At 39.5% G+C, this 26,640-nt stretch overlaps 1 protein-coding gene across 1 annotated transcript in view; it reads left to right on the top strand.

Moving 5' to 3' along the window:
- The window catches only part of SORL1 (sortilin related receptor 1), a 154,754-nt gene extending 138,870 nt beyond the window's left edge, over positions 1-15,884 (top strand). Inside the window, exons 41-48 of the mRNA XM_081037393.1 lie at positions 97-281; positions 758-877; positions 2,535-2,699; positions 3,811-3,985; positions 4,970-5,076; positions 7,821-8,013; positions 10,293-10,505; positions 11,831-15,884. Coding sequence (XP_080893519.1) covers positions 97-281; positions 758-877; positions 2,535-2,699; positions 3,811-3,985; positions 4,970-5,076; positions 7,821-8,013; positions 10,293-10,505; positions 11,831-11,898 — 1,226 coding nt within the window. The 3' untranslated portion in view covers positions 11,899-15,884. The remainder of the gene's footprint in view (positions 1-96; positions 282-757; positions 878-2,534; positions 2,700-3,810; positions 3,986-4,969; positions 5,077-7,820; positions 8,014-10,292; positions 10,506-11,830) is intronic.
- The last annotated feature ends 10,756 nt before the right edge of the window (positions 15,885-26,640 follow it).

The following is a 26,640-nucleotide window of genomic DNA, read 5'->3' as shown; positions in this document are numbered from 1 at the left end:
TGATTACATTAAAAAAATGGATGTGTATATCAGGACACAGATTCTTGGTTAATACCCCAGCTCCCTTCTGGCATCTCCTTATCCCTGTTTTCACAGTTGGCAATCTGACAGCTCATACGCCATATGAGATTTCTGCCTGGGCCAAGACTGACTTAGGGGATAGTCCTCTGGCATTTGAGCATGTCGTGACCAAAGGAGTCCGCCCACCCGCTCCTAGCCTCAAAGCCAAGGCCATTAATCAGACTGCAGTGGAATGCACCTGGACTGGCCCCAGGAATGTGGTAAGTCAGCCAGGATGACCGCTGCCTTCCCACCACATGCTCCCACCACAAACTCGCACAGCTTTCAACCCCACTTGGCACATCCACTCAGCTTTCCACATCCGTGCTTCACACTGGTAGAGTGCCACCCCCTTTTAGGAAAGCCCCTTTTTTCGCTAGCTTATTATTCAGTCTTTTAGTAAAGCGTCTAACGTTCTATGTTTGCAACTTGTTATCTATAATTGTGTTTTTTATCCTTCCCTTCCCATCTCTCCTGAAAAACAAGCTCTTTGTGGACAGAGACTATACCACATTTACCTTTGTAGGTGTGAATACAGTACCTGGCCCAGTGTGCCTTCTCTATAAATGCTGGTGAAGTATATATTGAATGAAGACTTCTCTCTGAGCTTCTTTGAAGTGGTTTCCAGGGTCTTAAATTAGGGATTTCAAAAGAATGAGGTCACTGGCCACTGAGCTTATGTCCCTCTTTTTACCAGGTTTATGGTATCTTCTATGCTACGTCCTTTCTGGACCTCTATCGCAACCCGAAGAGCTTGACAACTTCACTCCACAACAAAACAGTCATTGTCAGTAGGGATGAGCAGTATTTGTTTCTGGTAAGTGTCCCATACCAGAGAGGCCAGAGGAGTTTGTTTTTTTAAGGGACACCTTAATTTCTGGTCTCCTTGCTGAGACCCAGGACCTGGGGCACTGGGGACATGGATTCCAGGATCCATGTAAGTGATGGAAAGATAGTTACTCTAGTACACCAGTGTCATTACTCTAATACAAAAATACTTGCTTGAAACACAAAATGAACAGTCATGCCAACTATGGCTCCATTGTGGAGGGCTAAAAACTTAGCAAATGGGTCACAGGAGTAGGTAAAAGCTTTTGTCAGATTCTACTTCTAGCATATTAGCCTACATAACTTTTATGTGTGCCAAGATATATGCAAAAAGATGTTTGATATACTATTGCTTGTTATAGCAAAAGATTTGAAACGAATGTCTATCAGGAGAGGACTGGTTAAAAATAGTATAGCTTATCATCAACAAGACAAATAGCAACAAGTGTTGGAGAGGCTGTGGAGAAAAAGGAACCCTCATACACTGTTGGTGGGAATGCAGACTGGTGCAGCCGCTATGGAAGGCAGTGTGGAGGTTCCTCAAAAAATTACAAATAGAATTACCATATGACCCAGCAATCCCTCTCCTGGGTATCTACCCAAAGAATTTGAAATCATTTATACATAAAGACACGTGTGCTCCAATGTTCATTGCAGCTTTGTTTACAGTGGCCAAGACATGGAAACAACTAAAATGTCCTTCGATAGATGAATGGATAAAGAAGTTGTGGTATATATACACAATGGAATACTATTTGGCGTTAAGGAAAGATGATATAGGAACATTTGTGACAACATGGATGGATCTTGAGAGTATAATGCTAAGCGAAATAAGTCAGACAGAAAAAGCAGAGAACCATATGATTTCACTGATATGTGGGATATAAACCAAAAACAAGACAAACAAATGAGAAACAAAAACTCATAGACACAGACAATAGTTTAGTGGTTATCAGACGGTAAGGGAGGTGGGGGGAGGGAGATGAGGGTAAGGGGGATCAAATATATGGTGATGGAAGGAGAACTGACTCTGCGTGGTGAACACACAATGGGATTTATAGATGATGTAATACAGAATTGTACACCTGAAATTATGTAATTTCATTAACAATTGTCACCCCAATAAATACATTTAAAAAAAAATAGTATAGCTTATCCTTGCAATGGAATACAGGACAACCATCCAAAAGAAATGTAACAACTCTAAATGTAGGGATATGGAAAAATTTCTAAGCTGCATTATTAAGTGAAAGACGTGAACAACGTAATAATTTGTATGATTTTTCTCATTTGTATAAAGGAAATTTTTTTCTCATTTGTGTAAGGCTGCATATACACGCATGCATATGTAAGTATGTATATATACGTATATATATATATATATATATATATATATATATATACGTATATATATACACGCATGTGGATACTAATGTATACATAGGACATTTCTGGAAGGAAGTACAAAAAATTGTTACCTGTGGTGCCTGTGGGAAAGTAAATTAGCCATCTGGAGTAGGTGGGGGATTATTTTACACTTTATATCTTTTTGTACTGGTTGATTTTTAGTTGTGTAAATGTGTCACTATTTTGCTGAAAAAATGATTTAGTGAAGACTGCATGAGCCCACATGGTGTTTGTTTCAGGTCCGGGTGGTGGTGCCTTACCAAGGGCCATCCTCTGACTACGTGGTAGTAAGGATGATCCCTGACAGCAGGCTCCCTCCCCGACACCTGCATGCGGTTCACACAGGCAAAACCTCAGCTGTCATCAAGTGGGAATCCCCCTACGATTCTCCTGACCAGGACTTGGTGAGTGGGCCAGTTGTCCCAGTTTGGGGGTGGGAAGGGAACCTTGTATTGGGGCAAGTACCACACATAGGCCTGGTGATTGGAGCTCAGCATGAGGTCCCCCATTTCTATCTGGCGAAAGATGGTGTCCTTATAGGTCCCTCTTCTTAGTTGTCACTTCTCCGTTATTCCTGGCTATGATTATTGGTTTGTCCCTCTTTCTTCTCTGCCTTCTCATATTCCCTTCTCTGACTTTCCAAAACAGAGTGGTAAACAAAGGCCTGCAGGCCAAATCCAGGCAATCCCCTGTATTTGCAAATAAAATGTTCTTAGAACCAAGCTATACCCATTTGTTTATATGTTATCTATGGCTGCTTTCATGCTACACATGGCAGAGTTGAATCCTTGTGGTAGAGACCATCTGGGCTTCAAAACCTAAAATATTTACTGTCTGAACCTTTGCAAAAACATTTGCTGGCCCCTAATCTAAAAGAAGAGGCATTGATTCTAAAAAAAAAAAAAAAAAAAAAAGCGTCCCACTTTCTCTTGTTTCAGGTTGCTTTGACCTCCATTCTCTCTGCTCTGCCCCCATTCCAGCCTGTGTGATATTTAATGCTTGGTTGCTAATACTCTTCTTGACTCTCAACTTCTTCCTGATTAGGGAGTTCCCTGTACTTACTACTCATCCCTTTAGTTTCCTCTTTCCCCTGTATTTGTAAGAAGCAACCTGGGAGACAATAAGTAAAGCTTTTTGTTCTTTGATCACTTTCATTCATTATCTCCTCTGATGACATCCTGAAACTATTACAGGTGGAGATACAGAAATTGAACGATGGATTTGGGTTTTTCTTGCCTGTTCCTATTTACCTGTTGATGCCACAATAAATGTAGCTTTCCCTGGAGTTGTTTATTTGGATTTAACTGATAATTCTGTGCACAATTCTGAGGGTACATACTTGTTAAAGGTTGGACCAAGTCACCCAGAGGCTTCCCAAAGAGCAGAGTCAGACTGGGGGCTCAAAATGCTTTAGGTGATGGCCACTGCTACACTTATGTCATCCATCATTGACCTAGAAGGAATGCAAAAATTCCACCTTTCCTATTATCACTAAAATGTCTTTTTCTTGTCTAGTTATATGCAATTGCAGTCAAAGATCTAATAAGAAAGAGCGACAGGAGCTACAAAGTCAAATCCTGCAACAGTACTGTGGAATATACCCTTAACAAGTTGGAACCTGGAGGGAAATACCATGTCATTGTCCAACTGGGGAACATGAGCAAAGATTCCAGTATAAAAATTACCACGGGTAAGCAGGGGAGAGATTAGAGGCTTTCTTGCACAGCAAGGAGCCTTTGGGGCTGTTAAGACATTTCCAGCAGGAATTGCACTGGACGTACAACCACTGTCCTTCAGTATCCATACTCTGGGCAGAGCAGTGCAGGAGTCCATTATCTGGCTGCAGTATGGTTGTCAGGGCACTGAGGGCTGGGGAGTGGCTGTCATTTTCTGTATCTCTTTTGGTCTCCTTTATGCTAACTGGTGTTGACATTTCTAGGGAAGAGGAGGAGGAATGCCCAAGAGAGTTAGGAAATAAAACTGAGTATTTGCCACTCAAGTCAAGCATTTTATCTGGGACCTGGACTAAAGTCACAGTGGTTCTTTGTGGCAATATGATATGTAGACATGGAGGGAGACCAGTAATTGGGCAGTAGATTAAAGGAGGTCTTGCTGCCAGCCCGGGACTCACTCTAGTCAGGCTCAAGTTCAAGAAGAAGGTAATAAGCTCGTTTGTTTGGACAGCAGTCATGTCAGGAGTATCAGTAGTGGAGGCTGGCATGGCAATGTATTCTGTGGTCATTCCAGGCCTCTGACTTGAGGCAGAGCTCCCTAGCCCCTCACTGAGCTCTGAGACCCCTCTGACTCTGGGGACAGGACTAAGGAGAGCACATCAAGCAGGCTGGACCCAGAGCAGAAGTTCAGGTCCAATCCATTCCATTTCATCCCTTCCTTCCCCCAACTCATTTGTTTTTGGCTATCCTTGGGTTTAAGGGCTACTAAATTAGATACTGTCCAAATTTCTTGGTTAAAGGTATTGTAACAACAGAAGACATGCCAGTTAAAAGAGTGTCTATTACTTGCTAGTCTCTATAGAAAGTAACACCTGTGTTTTATTTCTTCTTTAACCTAGCCCTTCAAGGTTAGCATTATTTAATCTCCCTTTGACAGATAAGAGCACGGAAATTCAAATGGATAGCCACTAACTGCATCTTATTTCATCTTTAATTTCCAGTTTCATTATCAGCACCCGATGCCTTAAAAATCATAACAGAAAATGACCACGTTCTTCTGTTTTGGAAAAGTCTAGCTTTGAAGGAGAAGTATTTTAATGAAAGCAGGGTGAGTTCCTTCCTCCTTCTCAATGACTTGTCAATCTAATTGAAATGCTATTTTAGAGATTAGCTCCTTAACAGCATGCTGACATAGATAGAGTAAAAAGAAAGAATGAGGCAAGGGAGTGAACTTGAGAATTAAAGGACCATTTTCTGTGGGATTGCTAATTAGTGAAATGTTTACACTGCCCATTAAAGATGAGAATCTTTGCACCAAGCACTTTTCAGGCCTGAGCTTGTCTTCCCCTGAAAGACAGAGAAATGGGCTGGAGCCCTCACTGTGCTTCCGGAAGCTGGACTGGGGCTCAGCATTGTAACCAAGGGTCCCATCTTTCCCAAACAAATCTAAGGACAGGGCTGTGGCTTGTGTCCTGGGGAGCTGAGTTGCACGCTCAAACTGGTTTCTCATCAGTTTCTTTCCAGTGAAATTCAAAGGAGCAGGAAGTACTTGAAGATAGTCTGTTGACATCTGAAAAATGCTTGTTTTGTTTAGCTATTGGCAGTCAGTTACTGTATTCACAACAGGTGATAGGAGCAGGAGAACAACACCTGGGAATAGATTTGTCACCCAAGATTGCACAGATTCTTGAATGGAACTGGGTTGGCCCCATTGTCAGCAAAGTGTGAGCTAAATAGAGACACAATAAATCAACTGTGGGTACCTTTGTTGCAGAATCCAGGACCGGAAAGAACCCAAGCGGCACTCAGAGAGTTAGGAGAGTCAGCTTTATTATGCTGGCGGGCTCAGCGGGATCCTTCCCAAAAGACTGAGCCCCTAGCAAGGTTTTGAGCAGGTTTTTATGGGTTGGGGACTTCCTTGAGTTGGGGAAGGGGTAGGTGTCATCTGGTGATTGGCTTGGGATATGGCTTGGAGGGGGTAATGCGGAAGTGGTCTGGGGCTTAAGCTGGGGACTTCTCTCTCCGCTGGGGCCACCATTTTAGCTCAGTTCCTCGGGGCAGGGAACCAATTTAAGGTCAGTTTCTCCAATATCTTGAAGTATAATGTCAGCAGAGTCCTAAGGTTCTGTCGTTAGAGTGTAATGCCAGAAGCAAAGCTATATTAAAATTTGAAAATTCTCACAACTCTCACAACTATGACATACTAATGGTTAATATACTTAAATATAAAGAAAGTTTTCAAAGCAATTTAAAACAAATACTGTAAATTTGAAAAAGGTAGGGGTAACAAAGTGAAAAATTCCAGCAGCAGTAAATAAAAGAAAAGAAGATTCAACTTCACTGGTGATCTAAATAACAAAGATATGGCACCTTCACATTAAATTGCCAGAGTTTTGGGGAAAGAGTACTACCAGTATGAGTAATAGTTGGGGTGATTAGCACTCTCGGAATGTGAATTGGTTCAGCCTTCTGTAAGACACTTTGGTAATATGTATCAAAAACGTTAAAAGGGTTCACACCTTTTGATCCTGCAATTCGTTTAGGATTTTACTCTAAGGAAACAATATGCATAAAGAATTTATATATGAGGCTTTTTGGGGCAGTTTCAGTTATGATAGCAAGAAAGAGGAAACAGCCTAAATGCCCAACAGAAGAAGACTGATGAAATAAATTATGGGTGGTTGATGTTTGTGTCATTTAATTTTTTTTCTTTATGCCTTTATATATTTTGCAAATGTTGTACGCCGAGTATATGTTAGATAGAAAATAACGAATGCTAGTGGATAAAGAAGAATGCAGAGATGGGATTTCAGGCAGGTGGTATTAGGAAACCCTGTTCGGCAGCCAGTTGTCATCAGAGATCCATTCTGGGTGGCAGAGGCCCAGTAGTCCACTCCTAGTGCGGGGTTCTGGCATAGGTATTACATATCCTTCTTCCCTCCCCCTCACTTAGAGTTCCAAAAATAGACAGGTCAATGGAATGGGGACCAAGAGACCGTGAGTATGCAGAGAGGCCTAATACGTGGATAGGAGTAAGAGATGAGGTCCTTTTTGTGCTGGTGGGTGGGTGTTGGTGGGGGTTTGACACTGGAATACTTGGAGATCAGTGGAGACGTCCAACAGTCCATCCTGATCTCGGCCACGCTGGGTCAGGGCTGTCCCATGAGTAACTTTCCCAGCACAGGAGTCCAGGACTCTTCCTCAGCCAGTCTAAATAGGAAGCTTATTTATTTCATACTCTCCCTATGAGAGTAGGCAGGGCTGAGCCTGCTGAAGCACTTCCTATTTCAAGGCCAGGCTAGTGTGGGGCTACCGTCAGCTTGGGAAAGCAAAAAAGCAAGGAAATAAGAAGTGAGCTGAGGGCTAACAATGGCATTCCTATGCATTGTTCTATGGACAAATGTCTTTTCTGATACAACTTCCTTTTTCTTACCCTATTGCTGGAGTCCAGTGTAACCTGGATTTATTAGTCAAATCCCATTACAGCAAACTATCGCTGAATTGTCCAGAGTCTTTGTGGCATTTAATATTGTTTGGGACAAGTAGACTGCTGACCAGAACTTGGAATGTGTACTGAAATATTTGTTGAAATGGCTTTTGTCATGGCTCTACTTTTCACTCCACTATGCGGCTCATAAGGGGCTTGGTAGTTATTTGAGACATTTGAGATGGGAAAATAACCATTTTCTGAATCAAATATCTCAATGGTAATGTAAAAAGAAAGAAACCCAAATTGCTTTAACATCTATAAAAGTCTGCACTAAGAAGTTCACATAAAGTTGGAACTATCAATGGAAGCTGTCAGAATCTTTATTTAACTTCCTTAGCAATGTCTTGTGTGTTTATTTTCAGGGCTATGAGATACACATGTTCGATAGTTCCATGAATATCACAGCTTACCTTGGGAATACTACTGACAATTTCTTTAAAATTTCCAACCTGAAATTGGGTCATAATTACACTTTCACTGTCCAAGCAAAATGCCTTTTTGGCAGCCAGATTTGTGGGGAGCCTGCTGTCCTGCTGTATGATGATTTGGGGACTGGTAAGTTGCTATTGCTGCCGGTTTCTATTCTCATTTCTGGGGAAATACATCAAGGACGTAGCATGGTTTGACGAAAATGTATTTTTGAAAAATGCATTGAAAATATTCTTTCAGTTCAAGAGAAAATCATTTATGTGTCAAGTTAATCAGGCACTGATTTATTTATAAATACTTCTCAAGCCAGGCGTGGTGTGAGCAGCTGGAGTTACAAGGTAACCACATTGTGAATGTAAAGCCTAAGAAAGGGAAGATTAACAGGTTTTGTTTAAGGAGAGTCTATTTGGGAAACACTATAAATAAGAGTTTTGTTGTTTGTTTTCTTAGGACTTTAAAGAGCCTCCAATATGCTAATATTTCCTGTGATTCTCCAAGTCAGTAAATAATCTCCTTGCCATGGAGTGACTGATTTTACAGCCTTCCCCTTCAGTTTAGCTGCCTGCCTTAGCTCAGAACCTGAATTTGGCCAGGGATCTCTGTCTTGTGGATACTCACGGATAACATACTTGGGACATGCTGATGGTCGAAGAGAGACACCTTTCATTTACACAGAAATTCTGCTTATACTGTAGTGGCTTGGCCAGGATTTTAACAACCTTGTTCCGCTGGTATTTTTAGTTTGATTTACTCCCAGCTGAGAACTAACCAGTGCTCAAGCCAGAACCTTGTTAGAGTTGTTGTATGTTCCATCACATGGCGCATGCCAGGGTGTGTTCTGGTGGACTACGTTTCCTTGGTATCACCCGAAAAGAGAGAAACCCTGCATACCTTATCCCTGTGGATTATCACAGCGTATTAGAGGTTCTGAGACGGTCCCACAGGAAACAACAAAACTCTTGTAACCCTAGTGTTTCCTAAATTGAGCTTCCTTTTTAAGTAAAACCAGTCAGGGACTGTGAATTAGACTTTGGGTAAAACTGTTGTTTTCCCCACAATACCTGCCAGCTGCCTTTCAAAAAAGAAAACAAACAAACAAAGAAAACCTAAGGTTATCAAACAGAAAGACTCTCTTGGTTAGACCTCTTGGTCTGTCTCTTACCCTTTACTGCCCTCTGTCCCTGTGGAGTTGGGGGCAGCAGCTCACTCATTCCTGTCACCTCCACCATGCTGGCCTCCTCTTAACTGCTCTAGCTTAGAGCAGTCCCCTGATTTACCACCTCACAGTTGGGCTTAGGTTGGGACACATGAAATAACATTTTGCTGGAGGATTTTTTATTTTTTTTATTTTTTGTCTGTTAAGTCAGTAATGAAAGAAATTAATGGCATGCACATATTGAATTGTTAGATTAGGCTTGCAAGAAATGGCTTTCTGGTCCATCTTTATGAGTCCCCTGTTGGGAAGAATCCCTGGGTAAGTACTGGATTTCTCCATGAGGCAAAGGCCTGGCCCATGTCATCTTACCATCTTGCCCGACACCAGGAAATAGCCTCAAACCGGGCAAGGCTCCTCACTGAGACCTGGAAAGTCCATTTTGCTTCCTTAGCTAAAACTGACTCCCAATTTCCATTTCCCTGCTTCAGACTTAGACTTTCCCCAGGATCTCTGACAAAAAAAAGTCTAACCATTTCAGAGAAATTGGCCCTAACCCAACGGGGATGGCTATGCCCTAGGGCCCTGTTGAAACATTGTCATAAAATTTTGTTTAAGACAATGGGAAAGGGACATCAGTGTTAGGTTATAGATACTTAAATGGCTTTGCAAAGAGCTTTGAGGAAATGTTAAATATATATGGAAAGGTTCTCTTGCTTTCTCTTTTATTTAAGTAAAACAACCTCATAAAACTTCATGAGCTGTTAAGTCAGTATTGCAGAAAAGGAATCTCATTTATGTCACTTAATAGAGCTTCAGGTAATTGCAGTTCAGAGCGACTTTGGTGCCAAGTAGGGGGAAATAATTGCAACCTTGTTAATTAGTGGTCTGATTTCACATCCTCTTATGTAAGGCAAGCAAGTGGTCTTAAGTAATAGTGCTAATGAAATCAGTGTTGATACCCCAACAAAGGTCTCCCTTCCAAGAGATTATCTACATACCAACAAGGCAGTGATTCGGAGTCTAATGTAATTACCGTATTTGCATGCACAAGGCCCGGGATCCATCAGCTTATGATCAGGAGTCGGAAACATTCAGGCATCACATGCAGGGACATGCCAGCCCAGGCAGGCGGTTTGGGTGGCTGTTGCAAACTCCTAGCTTTTTGGGTGGTTGGGGCATTGAGGAGTTGCCTGATCCTTTCTCCTGCCCTCACTCAGGAGGCTCACAGGTTGGCGTCTTGCCTTGGCAGGTGGGAATGCATCAACGCTTCAGGCTGCCAGATCGACTGATGTTGCTGCTGTGGTGGTGCCCATCTTGTTCCTGATCCTGCTGAGCTTAGGGGCCGGGTTTGCCATCCTGTACACGAAACATCGGAGGCTGCAGAGCAGCTTCACCGCCTTCGCTAATAGCCACTACAGCTCGAGGCTGGGCTCTGCCATTTTCTCCTCAGGGGATGACCTGGGTATGTGGTTCTTCCTCCCAGGGCAGACCTTACAAAGCCAGTAGTGACTTGGTTAGGAAGTACTTTCCTTAAGCTCATCTCTTGACTCTAGAGGAGTTATGCATTAACCAGCGACCCCACTGCTTTGGGTAAACCAATTGGAGCCCTATGCTTTGAATTGGTTCCTAAATTAAAGTACCATTTAGTAGTCTCTTCAGTAGTGTGGTCTGGCCCGAGACAGGGAGCAGTTTTGTGGAAGCATTGCTTGGAGCTTGCTTGTATAGGAAGGACAGCCCCTAGGCTTTGTGTTGGCAGTTTCTCCAGAATTTCTAGCCCCTCTCATCCTTCACAGATGTGGAGGTCTGATATCTCTGGAAATCCCAGTCAAGACAAAAATTAATGCTTTCCCAATCAGCTTCTGTCCAAAGAACTCTTTCCACCTTGTTGTTTCTTTCTGATTGTTAGTGCAACCTCACTGACCGTTCTTCTTTTATATATTGATAACGTGTAGCATGGGGAAAAGAAGGAAATGCCCCTTTTATAAATGTGTGCACACTCAAATGACCAAATGCTAATCTAGCTAGTAGAGCACTTAATGTAATAAAGTGGGTGTGTTTGGGGACCTTACCAAACTCAGGCTTCTACAGACTCAGAATGCTGAATGTGAGTTTACATTTTTTTTTCTGTAAACTAGTTATAATTTTTGTTTGTTTGTAAAGACATTTATGTATTTCCATTCACTGATCATTTGATATTAGCTCTGTTTGATTTTCCTCTCAGTTTCCTGTCTCGCTTTATTATAAGTTCTTCACTGCCTTGCATGAATGGAGTGGGTCTTTTGCTTCTATTATTGGGACAAAAGTTGTCGACCCATTATGGTGCCGTGCAATGATTACTGAATTTGGATTGGCACTTAGTTGCACAGCATTGTACCAGGGGCCATGAGGGGACAACATTCAGCTGGGAAGCTGTCCTCAAAACACTTAAACCCCTCTAAGATCCTTTTTCTTAGGGTAGTGCAGGTTCAAAGGACTAAACAGACAATGAAGTTCGCTATGCTAACATAGGGTGTGAATAACTCAAATTAGGGAATTTAAACCATCTATCGGACTTTTGGGTAGGTGGTAAGAGTCTCTTTCCTAAAAGGTTGACTTTACTTATTTGATTAAATTCAAGCTAGCATTAAAATAAGCTTGGCCACCCATTGATGGGGAGAAGGTGCCTAAGAGTGTCAGAGAGAAGCTGGAGTTTGTGAGGTGGTGGGGGGAGGGAGAGGCACAGCGGTGGGAGGTGGAGTCAGACTCAAGTGCACAGAACTCACTAAGGACTGCCTGTTTTGCCTTTAGGAGAGGACGACGAAGACGCCCCCATGATAACTGGATTTTCAGATGATGTCCCCATGGTGATAGCCTGAAAGAGCTTTCTTCACTAAAAACCAAATGGTGTAAATATTTTATTTGATAAAGATAGTGGATGGTTTATTTTAAAAGATGCACTTTGAGTTGCAATATGTTATTTTTATATGGGCCAAAAACAAAAGGAAAAAGAAAAGAAAGAAAGGAATGAATAAACTTTGTAGTAATCAACTGTGAACTTCTAACCAGGTTGATTTTAGTCACCAAATTGCTTTGATTTGATATTAATGTAGTCTTACAGGGCTGTGCTTGCTGGGCATGCTTTTATGTCTGTGAGGTAATTTTGGTTCAATAAATTGGCCATTTTTTTTTATTTTTCTAAGACACAGAAATGTATTTAATAGAGACTTCAAGAGAAAGTGATGGGTGGAATCCCTCCTCCTTGAAAGTATACTAAAAGTTTAAATTTTGTTTGGGTTTAGTTTATGTGAAAGTGATTGGGTGTATTATGGGGGAAGGTTCTTTTATGTTATTTTGTTAATTTATTGGGACTGTGTAAAAGGCAAGGTTTTAGTGGTCATCTGACACCACAGATGTTGTGAGCCCCTCATCCATAGGGTTGAGGGATGAGGAACCGAAGCAGTTTGTTGCTATTCTGGAAATAATCCATTTTTATTAACTGATGTGTCGCCTAATGGTGTTTGGCAGGAGAGTGTGTTGAGTCATTGCTCCATTTCAGTTAAATAGAGCTGCAGCTTGGGAAGCTTTGCAAGCAACAGTTCCTCTCATATTAATTGATGGATTCTTACTATATATGGCTCTATATAAGATGTAGCTTTCAAAGCTGCAAAATGATAACACTGCTTTTTTATACACTGGTGTCATTGTCATTGAAAAAAATTACTCTGGTTATGGAAGAGATCTGTGCCGTGATAGATACACTGGCAAATATAGAAGCATTTTTGATTTTTGTTTTGTTTTGTTTTTACTTATCACTGAAGAATCTCAAGTGTAAAGTTCTATATTTGTGTTAGGGTGGCCACTTATTATTCTTAAAAATCCATACCGATATATGCAGTCATTTTGAATTGGGTCAGTGCCTTCTCTATTTTTTTTCTTCCACCTCCCTTGCCCGTACCCCTGCCCAATTCAAAGAGAAAGTGCTCTTCACTCTTACAGAGATACAGGAAGTCAACGAATTTGAAACTCTTCAATCCAATTCACAGTAGCAGCAACATTAGAGTTTATGTAAAACAATCAGTTTTTTTTCTTCCTTTAAATGCCACCCTGTATTCAAGTCACGGCCACATGTCAGGGACGTGGAATCCACTGCTTCGGCACCAATGTCTAGCACTGTCCTGACTCCTGTTGTATGAACCTCACTGCACAACTTCTTCCCAGCTGAGAAGCACTGAGTTCTGGGCAGGTGCCAAAGTCATGCTTTTGAATATGTGTCCTTTATCTACCAGCTTTCTAAAAAACCTCATCTCCTCTTAGATGGAGTGCACCGCCTTCTCAGTATTTGCTTTCTTTTAACCAAAAGAATCATTCTCGGGTAGTTTCCTTCTACTTAAGGATTGTTTAGAAAACAAAGAGCCACTTACATTTTTTTAGTGTAAAAAATATATATGTTTTGGATGAGTATTTTTAAATTGTAGACATTTAGTATGTCATATGGGTAAGGCTCCATTTTATTTTAACAAGTGGTAATGATGAATCTCATTCCAGCATGTTTTCTTTGTTATTTCTCTTCTTTGTTATTTTTTTTTAAAGGCTGAAATTTATTTGGCTTTATCTCATCTTACCTTGGAGTTTTGTTCACAACTCTAAGCCATACCACCTCCCCTTTAATAAGCTCCTTAAGTAGCTGAAAGATAAATAGTCTTGTGGAAGGCAAGTCATTTCATTGAACCACTAGGAAGTATATTTTCTTCTTTTATTTTTCTGCCAACTTTTTGGTGGCATTGGTAAAAGCTGATGTAAAAGGCTCTGAGACTTCATTTTCAATTATTCCATAGGCAAGCCTTTTTACAGAGCATATGTCTCCAGTTGGCAATTTAAGATATTTCTGGGCATCTAATTCTCATTACCAGTGCCTCCCAGGGATTAGTACACAAGTACTGTATAGACTGGCCATCACCCTCTTCCTTTGAAAAATGCCACTGTGCTGTGTGAGAAAATGCAGCCTTTTAGGGCTAGAGTATTTTATATAAACAGAAGAGCTAAGTTCCTGAAGACTAAGCTAGATAGATGCAGCTATGTGTAAATCGTATATTTTTTATGAGCTTTTGAAGCACACACTCCTATTTCTCTCTGCATAGCTTTGTGGAGTTTTGATGTATGTATACTGTCTGCAAGAGTCAGGAGGTTGGAGTGACAATAGGAAATTAAAGTTATGGGCAGCCTTTGAGAGTACCAGATAATTGTCTTCACTGTGACCACTTGGGGCCCCTGGTTGAAGAAGGGGCTTTTGTACCTCGTTGGTGATGCCACCTCATAAGTTCACACTGTACAGGGACAAGGTTTTATTCTCTCCCAGGGCACATTAGAATGTGCATTGGAAGTACACATCCGTGATCGTGACAGAACAATAATGCACCACCGAAATTTGGCAGGCAGCGGTTTGAATACAAATTTCCTCTGGAAGATGATTTTGCCCCTTTATGTATTTAATGGCCTTGAGCCTTATGAGACATGAGTTCATTCAGATAACATGACAGAGAGTAGAGTTCTGCAGAGGATTCCAGAGAGAAGCCATGTCTGTTTCCAAGCAGGTAAGAAGCTCTAGTAACTACTGGCTACCCTGGAAAGCTGAGGAGGTAGTTACAGTTCTGAGTAGCTGATTGAAACTTCTGACTTGGAAAGAAGGGTTCCTGGGGTTCCATCTCTGGTAGTATCACTAGAGGTATTTGGGTGGGACAGATGTGGGACACACAGCTGCATGGTCTCATCTGCGCATCATGTGTGGTCCACTAGATTAAATTATACTTCCAAAATTGAAGGAATGTCACCCTTCTCAAAGCAGCGGTCATTTGGGGAAGAATTAGGGAGAGCGATGGTGTTGTGAGGCCCTTACAGGATTCTCCGTGGAGAATCCTACCTTCAAATAGCCATCCAGTGGCCACTCCATCTAGTAAGGTTATAGTCCCAGTACTTCATTAAGGGCAGGAATCCCATCCCATCAGGTTTGGTTGATCACTTTCCCTCCGAGGGGGTCATGGTGGATCCCTGCAAAGATTTCTCTCTCTTTGGCAGAGAGTTGGTAGGTCCCTTAGAGAAGGGATAGAGGGCTATAAGCAAACTGAACATCACCTCCATATTGATTTTAGGAATTCACTCTAAAACTCTATACAGAATCTTCATTTGGGTCGGGATTGTATCTTGACATTCCGATTATGTTATTTTTCTTAACAGGAGTGTGTGCTGCCTTTCAGGTACAATTGTTGTGTAATAAAAGCCGGTGCATTAAGTTTATGTAGACTACTTTCTATGCAAGACTGAGATATGGAATAGATAGCAAGGACAATAAACATGGACAATAAACATGTTTTCACAAGGGGTATTACCACTGAATATGGATTTAGGGAGGATAGGTTGTATATTTGTTTCTGCCCACTAATTCCGAGCAGACATATTATGAATTAAATCGTCAGAGCCAAATAACCCAAGAATGGTATTAGTTTCATGTGTGATAGCTAAAATGGAATATGTATGAGTTCCGAACAGGGACATTATTCTCAGATATTCCATGTTATTTTTTCATTTAAAAATTCTTGTTATGAGTTATTAGAAACTTTTAGGCAAAATGAAAAGTATTTGCAGCAAAATAACGGCCCACTCTGCTCTTATTTAAAGTAAAACACTGTATACTTGTTTCTCTCCAAAGTGAAAAGAGGTGTTTATGATTTCAATTGCCTTGATAAATTTCCAAATCACTGAATTCTGCTGAAGATTTTACTATGTTGTTGCACAATTTTAAGATAATTTTTGTCTCAATGTCAACTTTTTTCAATGAATAAAAATATAACTGGGTCAAGAAAACATCTATTTGAAAATCCACTCTTTACACGTCTTGAGTTGTTCTTTCGAGTGCAATAAAGATGATTAATGTAGTCTCTGAACACCATTTGATTTGTCTGTTTTAGAAGGATGTTTGTTTCCTAGATGAGAGAATGCAGAGACCTGGAACAGTTTTGTTATTAACAAGTTGGTCTCAGATGGTGGCTCCTTGAAGAACACGATGTCTTTGTGTTGGCTGAACAGTGGGAAGATTTCGTGGAGGTTGTTTTGAAGTCAACAGTTATTCAGGAGGGGCAATGAGTAAAGTGGATCTCTTGAAGCTGTAACTGCATTTGAAGGCAATTTTCATATCTAAGAAAAGAACAGCAGTATGATGAGCTTTGTGTCAAAGAGCACTTTTAGGACGTTTCCGTGGGCAATGAAATTTTGTGAAGAAATGCTTTCCTCTGATCCATAAATGAATGGCAAATGAACCTGTAAGTCAGGATTGGAAGGTGTGGAACTTGGGGGCGGAGGCAAGTGTTTTTGATTTTACAGTTCTAGTATGCTGCTCTTCTTTAAATATTGAGCCCAAATGAAACTGAAGTATTATCATACTGTTTCATAGATGAAGAAAAAGAGACTCAGAGAGGTTAACTGTCTCGTTTAAGGGAAACCAGAGAGTAAATAGCAAAAGGAGCCATCAGTGCCAGGTATTTCTGTCTCCAGATCCTGTTCTCAATCATTGTGCCCCACTGCCTCCTGTCATCATTGTGTCAGAAAGAACACATTCAACCTGGCACCTTGCACCCAGAGAAATCCCAAGGGGATACCTATCACCTGGGTGAATGTACCTATTCATGGCCTAGCCCTTAGCTTTTTAGGCTTAGATAATTTGTTTTGTCAACATGTGATAGTGAATTCATCTCTGGTAGGCAAGTGTACCTTAAGCAAGCTCGTGAGACTGATTATGCAACAAAATAGTATTGCCCATTTATTAATTAACCATAGTAAATAATCCTGTCACTTAGGATGTTAGCATGGCCAGTACAGTCTGCCCCTATAGGGAGATCTACCCAGGAAGCTAGTCACAACTAGAAGGTTGCTTGGTGAGCATGGACACAGAAAGGAAGTGGGAGGGGTCTAGGTGAGAATAGTGGTTGCCCCATAAATACTGAAAGAACAAACCGATGATTGACACTCTACTACAGGAATAATTAACTCCATATGAACTTAGTATTTGACACCTTCAGGTTACAATTCCCTGTATCCGTTTTTACTTAGGAAGGCTTTGCTAATAGGGTCCTAAGCCTTGAAGTTACCTTCTCGAAAGATTCACCTGAATAGGGCTTGGGCACTGCCCATTATCTGCCACTGATTCGTCTTTTTCTGTGTTTTGTGGTTGAGCACTCATCCCCCTCACTAAAACATTCTATAGTTAAAATGTTAATATTAACATTAAACAATGTTAATGCATTCAGACTGGATTACAATAAAATCTTCCTTGCTTGAGAGCCATTGTATGTGTAAGATTATTCTCCCTATTATATGTTGATTTTAAAGTTTAACTCTGAGAGGACACAATTTTTGAATCTTAGGGGACACCTCAATGTATTCCCCCAAATTCTGACTACATTTGTCAGCTATGAGTATCTGGTTCCCAGCCCACAGCAAATTAGCAATGGAAAGAGACTGCTAAAGGCAGACACCCTGACAATACGAGAAATATAAGAGCCTTATATTTGACTATCAGAAAACTTTTCTTAGAGAAAAGGAACTCAACAAGCAACAGTTGGGGCCATTTAGCATAGGCCCCATAGGCCCAATTGGGACAGTCCTATGCATTCAGTAGCCCACTTAATTGGAATAAATAGTTCCTTTCTATTGACCCCCTATTCTTCACCAGTCAATGTGCTAAACTCTTTATGAACACGTTTTTAATTCTAAAAAATGTGATTTAGATAAATCTTGTGATTTAGATATTATCTTTGCTTTAAAAATGAGGGAAATCAATCTTAAGACAGGGTGAGTAACTTCTTTAAGATCTCACTTGTGACTAAGTGGCAGAGTCAAGATTCAAACCTACATTTATTACGTTCTTAAGTTTGTGTTCTTATTCACCATACTACTTTGCCCCTTTGGGACAATATTAGAAGTCTGTAATAGTGACACTGTCTGTTTAGTGAATTCAAGCGCACAGGTAATATATTTAAAAAAATTAAAATGTGGTTGGTATAGAATAATATATTAGTTCCAGGTATACAGTATAGTGATTCAACATTTATATACCTTATGATGTGATCACCACACTAAGTCTAGTAATCATCTGTCGCCATGCAAACCTATCACAGTATTACTGACTATATTCCCCTGACCTTTTTCACCCACCCACCCCATCCTTCACCCCTCTGGTAACCATCAGATTGATTTCTTGTGTTTCTATGAGTCTGGTTTTGTTTCTTTTTGTAGATTCCACATATAATTGAAACCATCAGGTATTTGTGTTTCTCTGACTTATGTCGCTTAGCATAACACCCTCTAGGTCCATCCATGTTGATGCAAATGGCAAGATTTCATTCTTTTTATGGCTGAGTAATATTCCGTTTTATATATGAACCACATCTTTATCCCATAATCTAATGATGGACACTTAGGTTGCTTCCATATCTTCGCTGCAATGAACATAGGGATGCATATATCTTTTCCAATTAGTTTCTTTGTTTTCTTTGGATAAATCCCCAAAAGTGGAATTTCTGGATCATATAGTAGATTTATTTTTAGGTTTTTGAGGAATCTCCATACTGTTTTCCATAGTGATCGCACCAATTTGCAGTCTCATCAGCAAAGCACAAGGGTTCTCTTTTCTCCTCATCTTCGCCAACACTTGTTATTTGTGGACTTTTTGATAACAGTCACTATGTGTGAGGTGCTATCTCTTTGTGGTTTTGATTTTTTTTAAAAAGGATTTCCACCAGAAAGATTAAAATTGACATTTGGGGACATAAAGCGTATTTAAATTTCTTTCCAAAATCATTTATGTGGAACACAATATTCTCTACTGATGCTAGATCAGTGAAGCCTTTAAAAAAAAAAAAACAACTGGAAAATATTTTGTAAAGATTCAGTAATTAGGAACACGGAGATTCTTTTGCTTTGTGACAACCCAGTTAGATTTTATCAAAACCCATTGCGTCTTGGGAAAAGAATGTTCAACGCACATTTTATTCACCTTTATTTATGTACTCCGAGGGGCACACCATTGCAACATGTTCTATTGGGGCGATAACTGGGCTAGCACCACACCATTTAGCGTCCCAGCAGAAGGCGGTGGTTGCCATTCTTTTCATCCCGTCCTAACTGACTTTAATGCCAATGCTCCATTAGTTTTTTTTTTAAGAGTATGTGTTAAGAGTATGTTTTTTTTAAGAGTAGGTTAATTCAAGCCTGCAAAAATTTACAGAAGTGCAATGATGTTAAATGCTAATGTTACCATTATAATATTGCAACCCCATTTAGTGTCAAAATGACAACTGGTAATGTTTGGGAATATTTGTATGAAAACAATGACATTTCATACTAAAAACTTGGCATCGGCAAACTTTGAGAATGAAAAAAAGAGGTCGAATTTAAAGGTAAATCAGCCTTTTATGAAATTTGCCCTTGGGCTGTACAATAGTCTGAAAAGCCTTCAAGATCGATGGAATGAAGAGGTCTCATAATTAAAACTTATTTTTTAATCTCTTCATAGCAGAGGCAGAATCTATTTGTTACCCAATGATCAATCAAGCCCTACATGGTGCTGAACTGTCTGGGTGTGTATGTGCGTGTGTGTTTTATGGAATTCTTCACAGGCAGTAGACGAACAGCATTACAACATCAAGCTTTTGACTTCATAAGTACACCACATTTCAAACCCCAAACAGCTTGACTGCTCCCAGGCATCTTCAGGAAATGTTATCCACATTGACGTGATTCAGGGGAATATGTTTAAGACAATGAATACAATGCTCCCAAAAGGTGGTCCAAAAACATTTTGAGTAATGGTAGTACTGTGGCAATAAGGAATAATAGCAGAGATATAATTGCTATATGCCGGGCATTGTTCTGAGGGTTTCTTATATATTAGCTCATTTAATCCTCATAACAATTCATTAAGGAGGATATTGTTATTCTCATGCTATAAGTAAACTGAAGCACAGAAAGGTCAAGAAATTTATCCGGGGTCACAACAGCTAGTAATAGGCAGTACTGATATTTGAACCCAAGTAACCTGGCTCCAGAGTCTGTGCTTCTAATTATTTCACACAGCCACTCCAAGTGATCCTTTGTATAGTTTTATTTGGGTGTATGCAATTGGACTTAATTTACCTTTTTAAATAACATAATTTTTTGGATTATAAAAGGAATTTGTATCCATTATAGAAGTTCTGGGAAATTAAAAGCACCAAGAAGAAAACAATATTTCTCAGTGATCCCAGAGATAACCACTGTTAACATTTCCTGTGTATTGTTTTATCCCTTTATTCTATATGAGCAACTGCATCTGGTTATAGTTCTGTTGTCGTGAATATAACCAAGTTCATGTGGGGGAGTTTACCAAACCTCTGCTACTTCTGTTAGGTCCTGGTTCCAACCACAAAAGCAAATCTGAATTCCAATCTCAGAAGCAGAGCGATATTTTCTTCCCCTTTGTCCCTATAAGAAGTTTTGTTTTTTTTCTTAAATATATTTATTTATTTTTTTGGAACTTATTGGGGTGACAATTGTTAGTCAAATTACATAGATTTCAGGTGTACAATTCTGTATTACATCATCTATAAATCCCATTGTGTGTTCACCACCCAGAGTCAGTTCTCCTTCCATCACCATATATTTGATCCCCCTTACCCTCATCTTCCTTCCCCCACCCCTCTAAACCTCTGGTAACCACTAAACTATTGTCTGTGTCTATGAGTTCTTGTTTCTCATTTGTTTGTCTTGTTCTTTTGTTGCTTTTTGGTTTATATCCCACATGTCAGTGAAATCATACGGTTCTCTGCTTTTTCTTTCTGACTTATTTCGCTTAGCATCATACTCTCAAGATCCATCCATGTTGTCACAAATGCTCCTATATCATCTTTTCTTACCTCCAAATAGTATTCCAATGTGTATATATACCACAACTTCTTTATCCATTCATCTATCAAAGGACATTTTGCTTGTTTCCATGTCTTGGCCACTGTAAACAAACCTGCAATGAACATTGGAGCACACATGTCTTTATGGATAAATGTTTCGAAATTTTTTGTAGATACCCAGGAGAGGGATTGCTGGGTCATGTGGTAATTATATTTGTAATTTCTTGAGGAACCTCCACACTGCCTTCCATAGCAGGTGCACCCTTCTGCATTCCCACCAAGAGTGTATGAGGGTTCCTTTTTCTCCACAGCCTCCCCAACACTTGTTACTATTTGTCTTGTTGATGATAGCCATTCTGACTAGGGTGAGGTGATATCTCATTGTGGTTTTTATTTGCATTTCTCTGATGATTAGTGATGTTGAGCATTTTTCCTTATGTCTATTTGCCATTTGAATGTCCTCTTTAGAGAAATGTCTCTTCAGGTCCTCTGCCCATTTTTCAATTGGGTTGTTTGTTTTTTTGTTGTTGAGCTTCATGAGTTCCTTGTATATTTTGGATATTAGCCCCTTATCGGAGGCACTGTTTACAAAAACCTTCTCCTATTCAGTTGGTTGCCTCTTTATTTTGTTGATGCTAGAAATTATCGACAAAGAAAAAAAAAGCTGCTGTGCAGAAACTTTTAAGTTTCATACAGTCCCATTCATTTATTTTAGCTTTTACTTCCATTGCCTTTGGAGTCCAATTCATAAAATGCTCTTTGAACCCAAGGTCCATAAGTTTAGTACCTATGTTTTCTTCTATGCAGTTTATTATGTCAGGTCTTATGCTTAAGTCTTTGATCTGTTTTGGATTAATTTTGGTACATGGTGACAGATAGCAATTCAGTTTCATTCTTTTGCATGTGGCTATCCAATTCTCCCAGCACCATTTATTGAAAAGGCTGTCTTTTCTCCATTGTATGTTTTTAGCTTCTTTCTCAAAAATTATCTCTCCATATTTATGTGGTTTTATTTCTGGATTCTCAATTCTATTCCATTGGTCTTGTGTCTGTTTTTCTGCCAATACCATGCTGTTTTGATTATTGTAGCCCTGTAGTACAAGCTAAAGTCAGGCAGTGTGATACCTCCAGCGTTGTTCTTTTTTTTAAAGATTGCTTTGGCTATTTGGGGTCTTTTATGGTTCCAAACAAATCTGATAATTTTTTGTTCTATTTCTTTAAAAGCCATTGGGATTTTGATGGGGATTGCATTAAATCTGTATATTGCTTGGGGTAATATGGCCATTTTAACTATGTTGATTCTTCCAATCCATGAGCACGGAATGTCTTTCCATTTCTTTGTGTCTTCAATTTCTTTCAAAAATGTCTTATACTTTTCATCATATAGGTCCTTCACATCCTTGGTTAAGTTTATTCCTAGGAATTTTATTCTTTTTGCTGCAATTGCAAAAGGAATTGTTTTTTGTATTTCTTTTTCGAAGATTTCATTGTTAGTATATAGGAATGAAATGGACTTTTGTACGTTGATTTTGTAGCCAGCAACTTTGCTGTATTCGTTGATTGTTTCTAATAGGTTTTTTGTGGAGTCTTTAGGGTTTTCTATATATACCATCATGTCATCTGCAAAGAGTGATAATTTAACTTCTCCATTCCCAATTTGGATGCCTTTTATTTCTTTCTCTTGCCTGATTGCTCTGGCAAGGACTTCCAACACTATATTGAAAAGCAGAGGTGATAGGGGACAGCCCTGTCGTGTTCCTGAATGTAGAGCAAAGGGCTTCAGTTTTTCACCATTAATTATGAGATTAGCTGAGGGCTTGTCATATATGGCTTTTATTATGTTAAGGTATTTTCCTTCTATACCTATTTTATTAAGTGTTTTAATCATAAATGGATGTTGTATCTTATCAAGGGCTTTTTCTGCATCAATTGATATAATCATATGATTTCTGTCCTTTATTTAGTTTATGTGATGTATCACATTGATGGATTTGCGGATGTTGAGCCATCCTTGACCCCAGGGATGAACCCCACTTGGTCGTGATGAATAATCTTTTTAATGCATTGTTGTATTCGATTTGCTAGAATTTTGTTTAGGATTTTTGCATCTAAACAAATTTGACACTTAAAAGAAATGAAAGAACTCTACGAGAAGTTTCTGACTCCATCAGAAAGAAATTTGTATTCATCATAGATATTGGTCTGTAGTTTTCTTTTTTGTGTTGTCCTTACCAGGTTTTGGTAGCAGGGTGATGTTGGCCTCATAAAATGAGTTAGGGAGTACTGTGTCTTCTTCAATTTTTTGGAAGAGTTTGAGCTGGATTGGTATTAGATCCTCTTTGAAGGTTTGGTAGAATTCACTAGTGAAGCCATCTGGTCCCGGACTTTTGCTTTTCAGAAGGTTTTGGATGACTGATTCAATTTTGTTACTGGTGATCGGTCTGTTTAGATTTTCCAGTTCTTCATGGTTTAGCCTTGGAAGGCTATATGTTTCTAAGAACTTGTCCATTTCTTCTAGGTTATTGAATTTGGTGGTATATAGTCTTTCATAATATTCTTGGATGATTCTTTGTATTTTTGTGGTGTCTGTGATAACTTCCCCCTTTTCATTTCTGATTTTAATTAGTGTCTTCTCTCTTTTCATCTTTGTGAGTCTGGCCAAGGGTTTGTCAGTTTTGTTAATCTTTCAAAGAACCAGCTCTTTGTCACATTAATTTTTTCTATTGTCTTTTTGTTCTCTATTTCATTTAGTTCTGCTCTGAATTTTGTTATTTCCTTTCTTCTGCTGACCTTGATTTCACTTGTTCTTCTTTTTCTAGTTCTTTAAGGTGTAACGGGAGGTTATTTATTTGGGATTTTTCTTGTTTCTTGAGATAGGCCTGTAATGATATAAATTTCCCTCCTAAAACTGCTTTCACTGCATCCCAAAAATTTTGGTAGGATGTATTTTCATTCTCATTTGTTTCTATGTATCTTTTGATCTCTCCTCTAATTTCTTCTTTGACCCAGTTGTTCTTTAAAAGTATGTTGTTTAATCTCCATGTATTTGTGTTTTTTCCTGCTTTCTTTTTGCAGTTGTTATCCAATTTCAAAACCTTGTGATCAGAGAATATGCTTGGTATGATTTCAATCTTCTTAAATGTGCTGAGGCTTATTTTATGTTCCGATATATGGTCTATCCTTGAGAATGTTCCATGTACACTCTAAAAGAATGTATAGTCTGATGTTTTAGGATGAAGTGCTCTATATATGTCAATTATGTCCCTTTCATCTAATGTGTCATTTAGGGCTGCTATTTCGTTATTTATCTTCTGTTTGGATGATCTATCCATAGCTGTCAATGATGTATTTAAGTCCCCTAGTATAATTGTGTTTTGGTCAATTTCTCCCTTTAGTTCTGTTAGTAGTTGCTTGGTATATTTCGGTCTGTTATTGATATTGATGTCTGTTATGTCTTGTTGTATAGTTCCCCTTTACCATTATGAAATGTCCATCTTTGTCTCTTGTTATCTTTTTCACCCTGACGTCTGTTTCATCTGATATCATTATGGCTACACCTGATTTTCTCTGGGGACCATTTGCTTTGAGTGTCAATTTCCACCCTTTCACTTTGAGTCTATGCTTGTCCTTGTAGCTGAGATGTGTCTCTTGGAGACAGCATATGGTTGGATTTCATTTTTTGATCCATTCTGCTACTCTGTGTCTTCTTATTGGTGAGTTCAGTCCATTTACATTTAGGGTGATTATTGATACATGAGGATTTCCTGTTATTCTAGCTTTAGTTTTCTGGTAAGGCTGTGTCTCCATTGTTTCTTTGGCTTTTTGTTGTTGTCTATTATTTCTGTGTGGTGGTATTCTATGATGGTTCCCTCTGTTTCTTCTTTTATTACAGTATATATTTCAATTCTGGATGTTTTTTGAGTGGTTACCCTTAAGTTTATGTAAAAGAAAGTTTGATATTTAGAGTATTCCATTTTGTTCAGCACGCTTACTTTCTCCATTCCCATATTTCGGTTCAGGCCTTTACTCTCCACCTTTTTATGTTTTGGTTACCACAAATTTTCTCTGTTGATGGTGGTTGAATAGCCTCCTTTAGTATTTCTTGTAGTGCAGTTCGTGTATTAGAAAATTCCTTCAGCTTCTGGATGTCTGGAAAGGTCTTTATTCCTCCTTCATATCTAAAGGATATCTTTGCTGAATATATTATTCTTGGCTCCTAATTTCTCTCTTTCAATAGTTTGAATATTTGGTTCCACTCCCTCCAGGCTTGTAGAGTTTCTGCTGAAAAATCTGATGATAATCTAATGGGCTTTCCTTTGTAGGTTACCGTCTTCTTTTCCCTGGCTGCCTTGAGGATTCTTTCTTTGTCATTGATTTTAGACAGCTTCAATACAATGTGCCTCGGAGAAGGCCTTTGGGATTGAGGTAATTAGGTGTTCTATTTGCTTCTTGGATTCGAGGATCCAGTTCTGTCCACAATTTTAGGATGTTCTCATCAACAATTTGTTTGAATATATTCTCTGTTCCCTTCCCTCTTTCTTCTCCTTCTGGTATGCCCATTATTCTTATATTGCTCTTTCTGATGGAGTCAGAAAGTTCTTGTAGAGTTCTTTCATTTCTTTTAAGTCTCAAGTCTCTTTCTTCTTCCATCTGTGTAATTTCCAGGTTTCTATCTTCGATGTCATTGATTCATTCCTCCATCTGGTCAACTCTACTACCTAAGCAGAGTATTTCGTTGTTTATTTCTTCTAGTTAGTTTTTAATCTCCAGTAATTATATTTGGTTCTTTTTAAAAATTTCAATCTCTTTCGTAAAATGCGTATGTTGTTCTTTGATTGTGTTTCTGAATTCATTAAACTGCCTTTCTGTTTTATTTTGCATGTTGTTGAGTTTTTTCACAACTGCAATCTTGAATTCTCTGTCATTTAAGTCACATATTTCCATATCTTTAAGTTCCTTTTCTGGAGACTTTTCATTTTCTTTCTGAGCTGTCTTGTTACCTTGGTTATTCATGGCAATGATTGATTTATTATTTCTCTTCCTAGTCATCTACAGGAGTGGCTTCTGCAACAGGTTGATAGGAAGAGGTATTTCTTTTGTTTTCCAGTACTTGTTGGTAGAATGTTTTATTTTCTCTTCGACTGCAGGCTATTTTCCTCTCTCACACGGTAGTGCTATGTTTTCTCTGCACTATTCCAGCTTCTCACACAATGGGTGGGATTCCCTGGGAGATGGGCTTCTCCTCTGTTAATAGTTCGCCTGGGTCACAGGGCACAGTGTCGGTGTGAGTATGCGGAGAGCTTTTGTAGTTCCAAAGCTCTTCATGCAGCACCAGATTCAGAGCCCATATTTTTCAGCAGTTCTGTTTACTCCTGCAGGGATCCGCCTAGATAGGTGGGGCCAGAGGTGGGGTGAGTTGTGAGAGGTGGCCCAGAGCAATGGCTGCGACCAACGCCACAGCTGATCCTGCTTCCACAGCTCCCTCCCTTTTGCCGGAACCAGTTGGGCTGTGAATTTGTGTCTGCGTTCCACAGTTCTCAGAACAGCAAATATTCTGTTCTTTTGATCTGACACTGCTACTGTTCTGCTTCTAGCACCGGGCAGGTGGGGGCGGGGCGAGCTCTGGGAGGGTAGGGAGGGGGCGGCTAGTCTCAGTGCCTATGGCTTCCGTTCTCTGCTGGGCAG

This window comes from Rhinolophus hipposideros (assembly GCF_964194185.1).
Source record: "Rhinolophus hipposideros genome assembly, chromosome: 24".
NCBI classification, from domain to species: domain Eukaryota; kingdom Metazoa; phylum Chordata; class Mammalia; order Chiroptera; family Rhinolophidae; genus Rhinolophus; species Rhinolophus hipposideros.
This window is presented reverse-complemented; position numbering and strand designations above follow the sequence as displayed.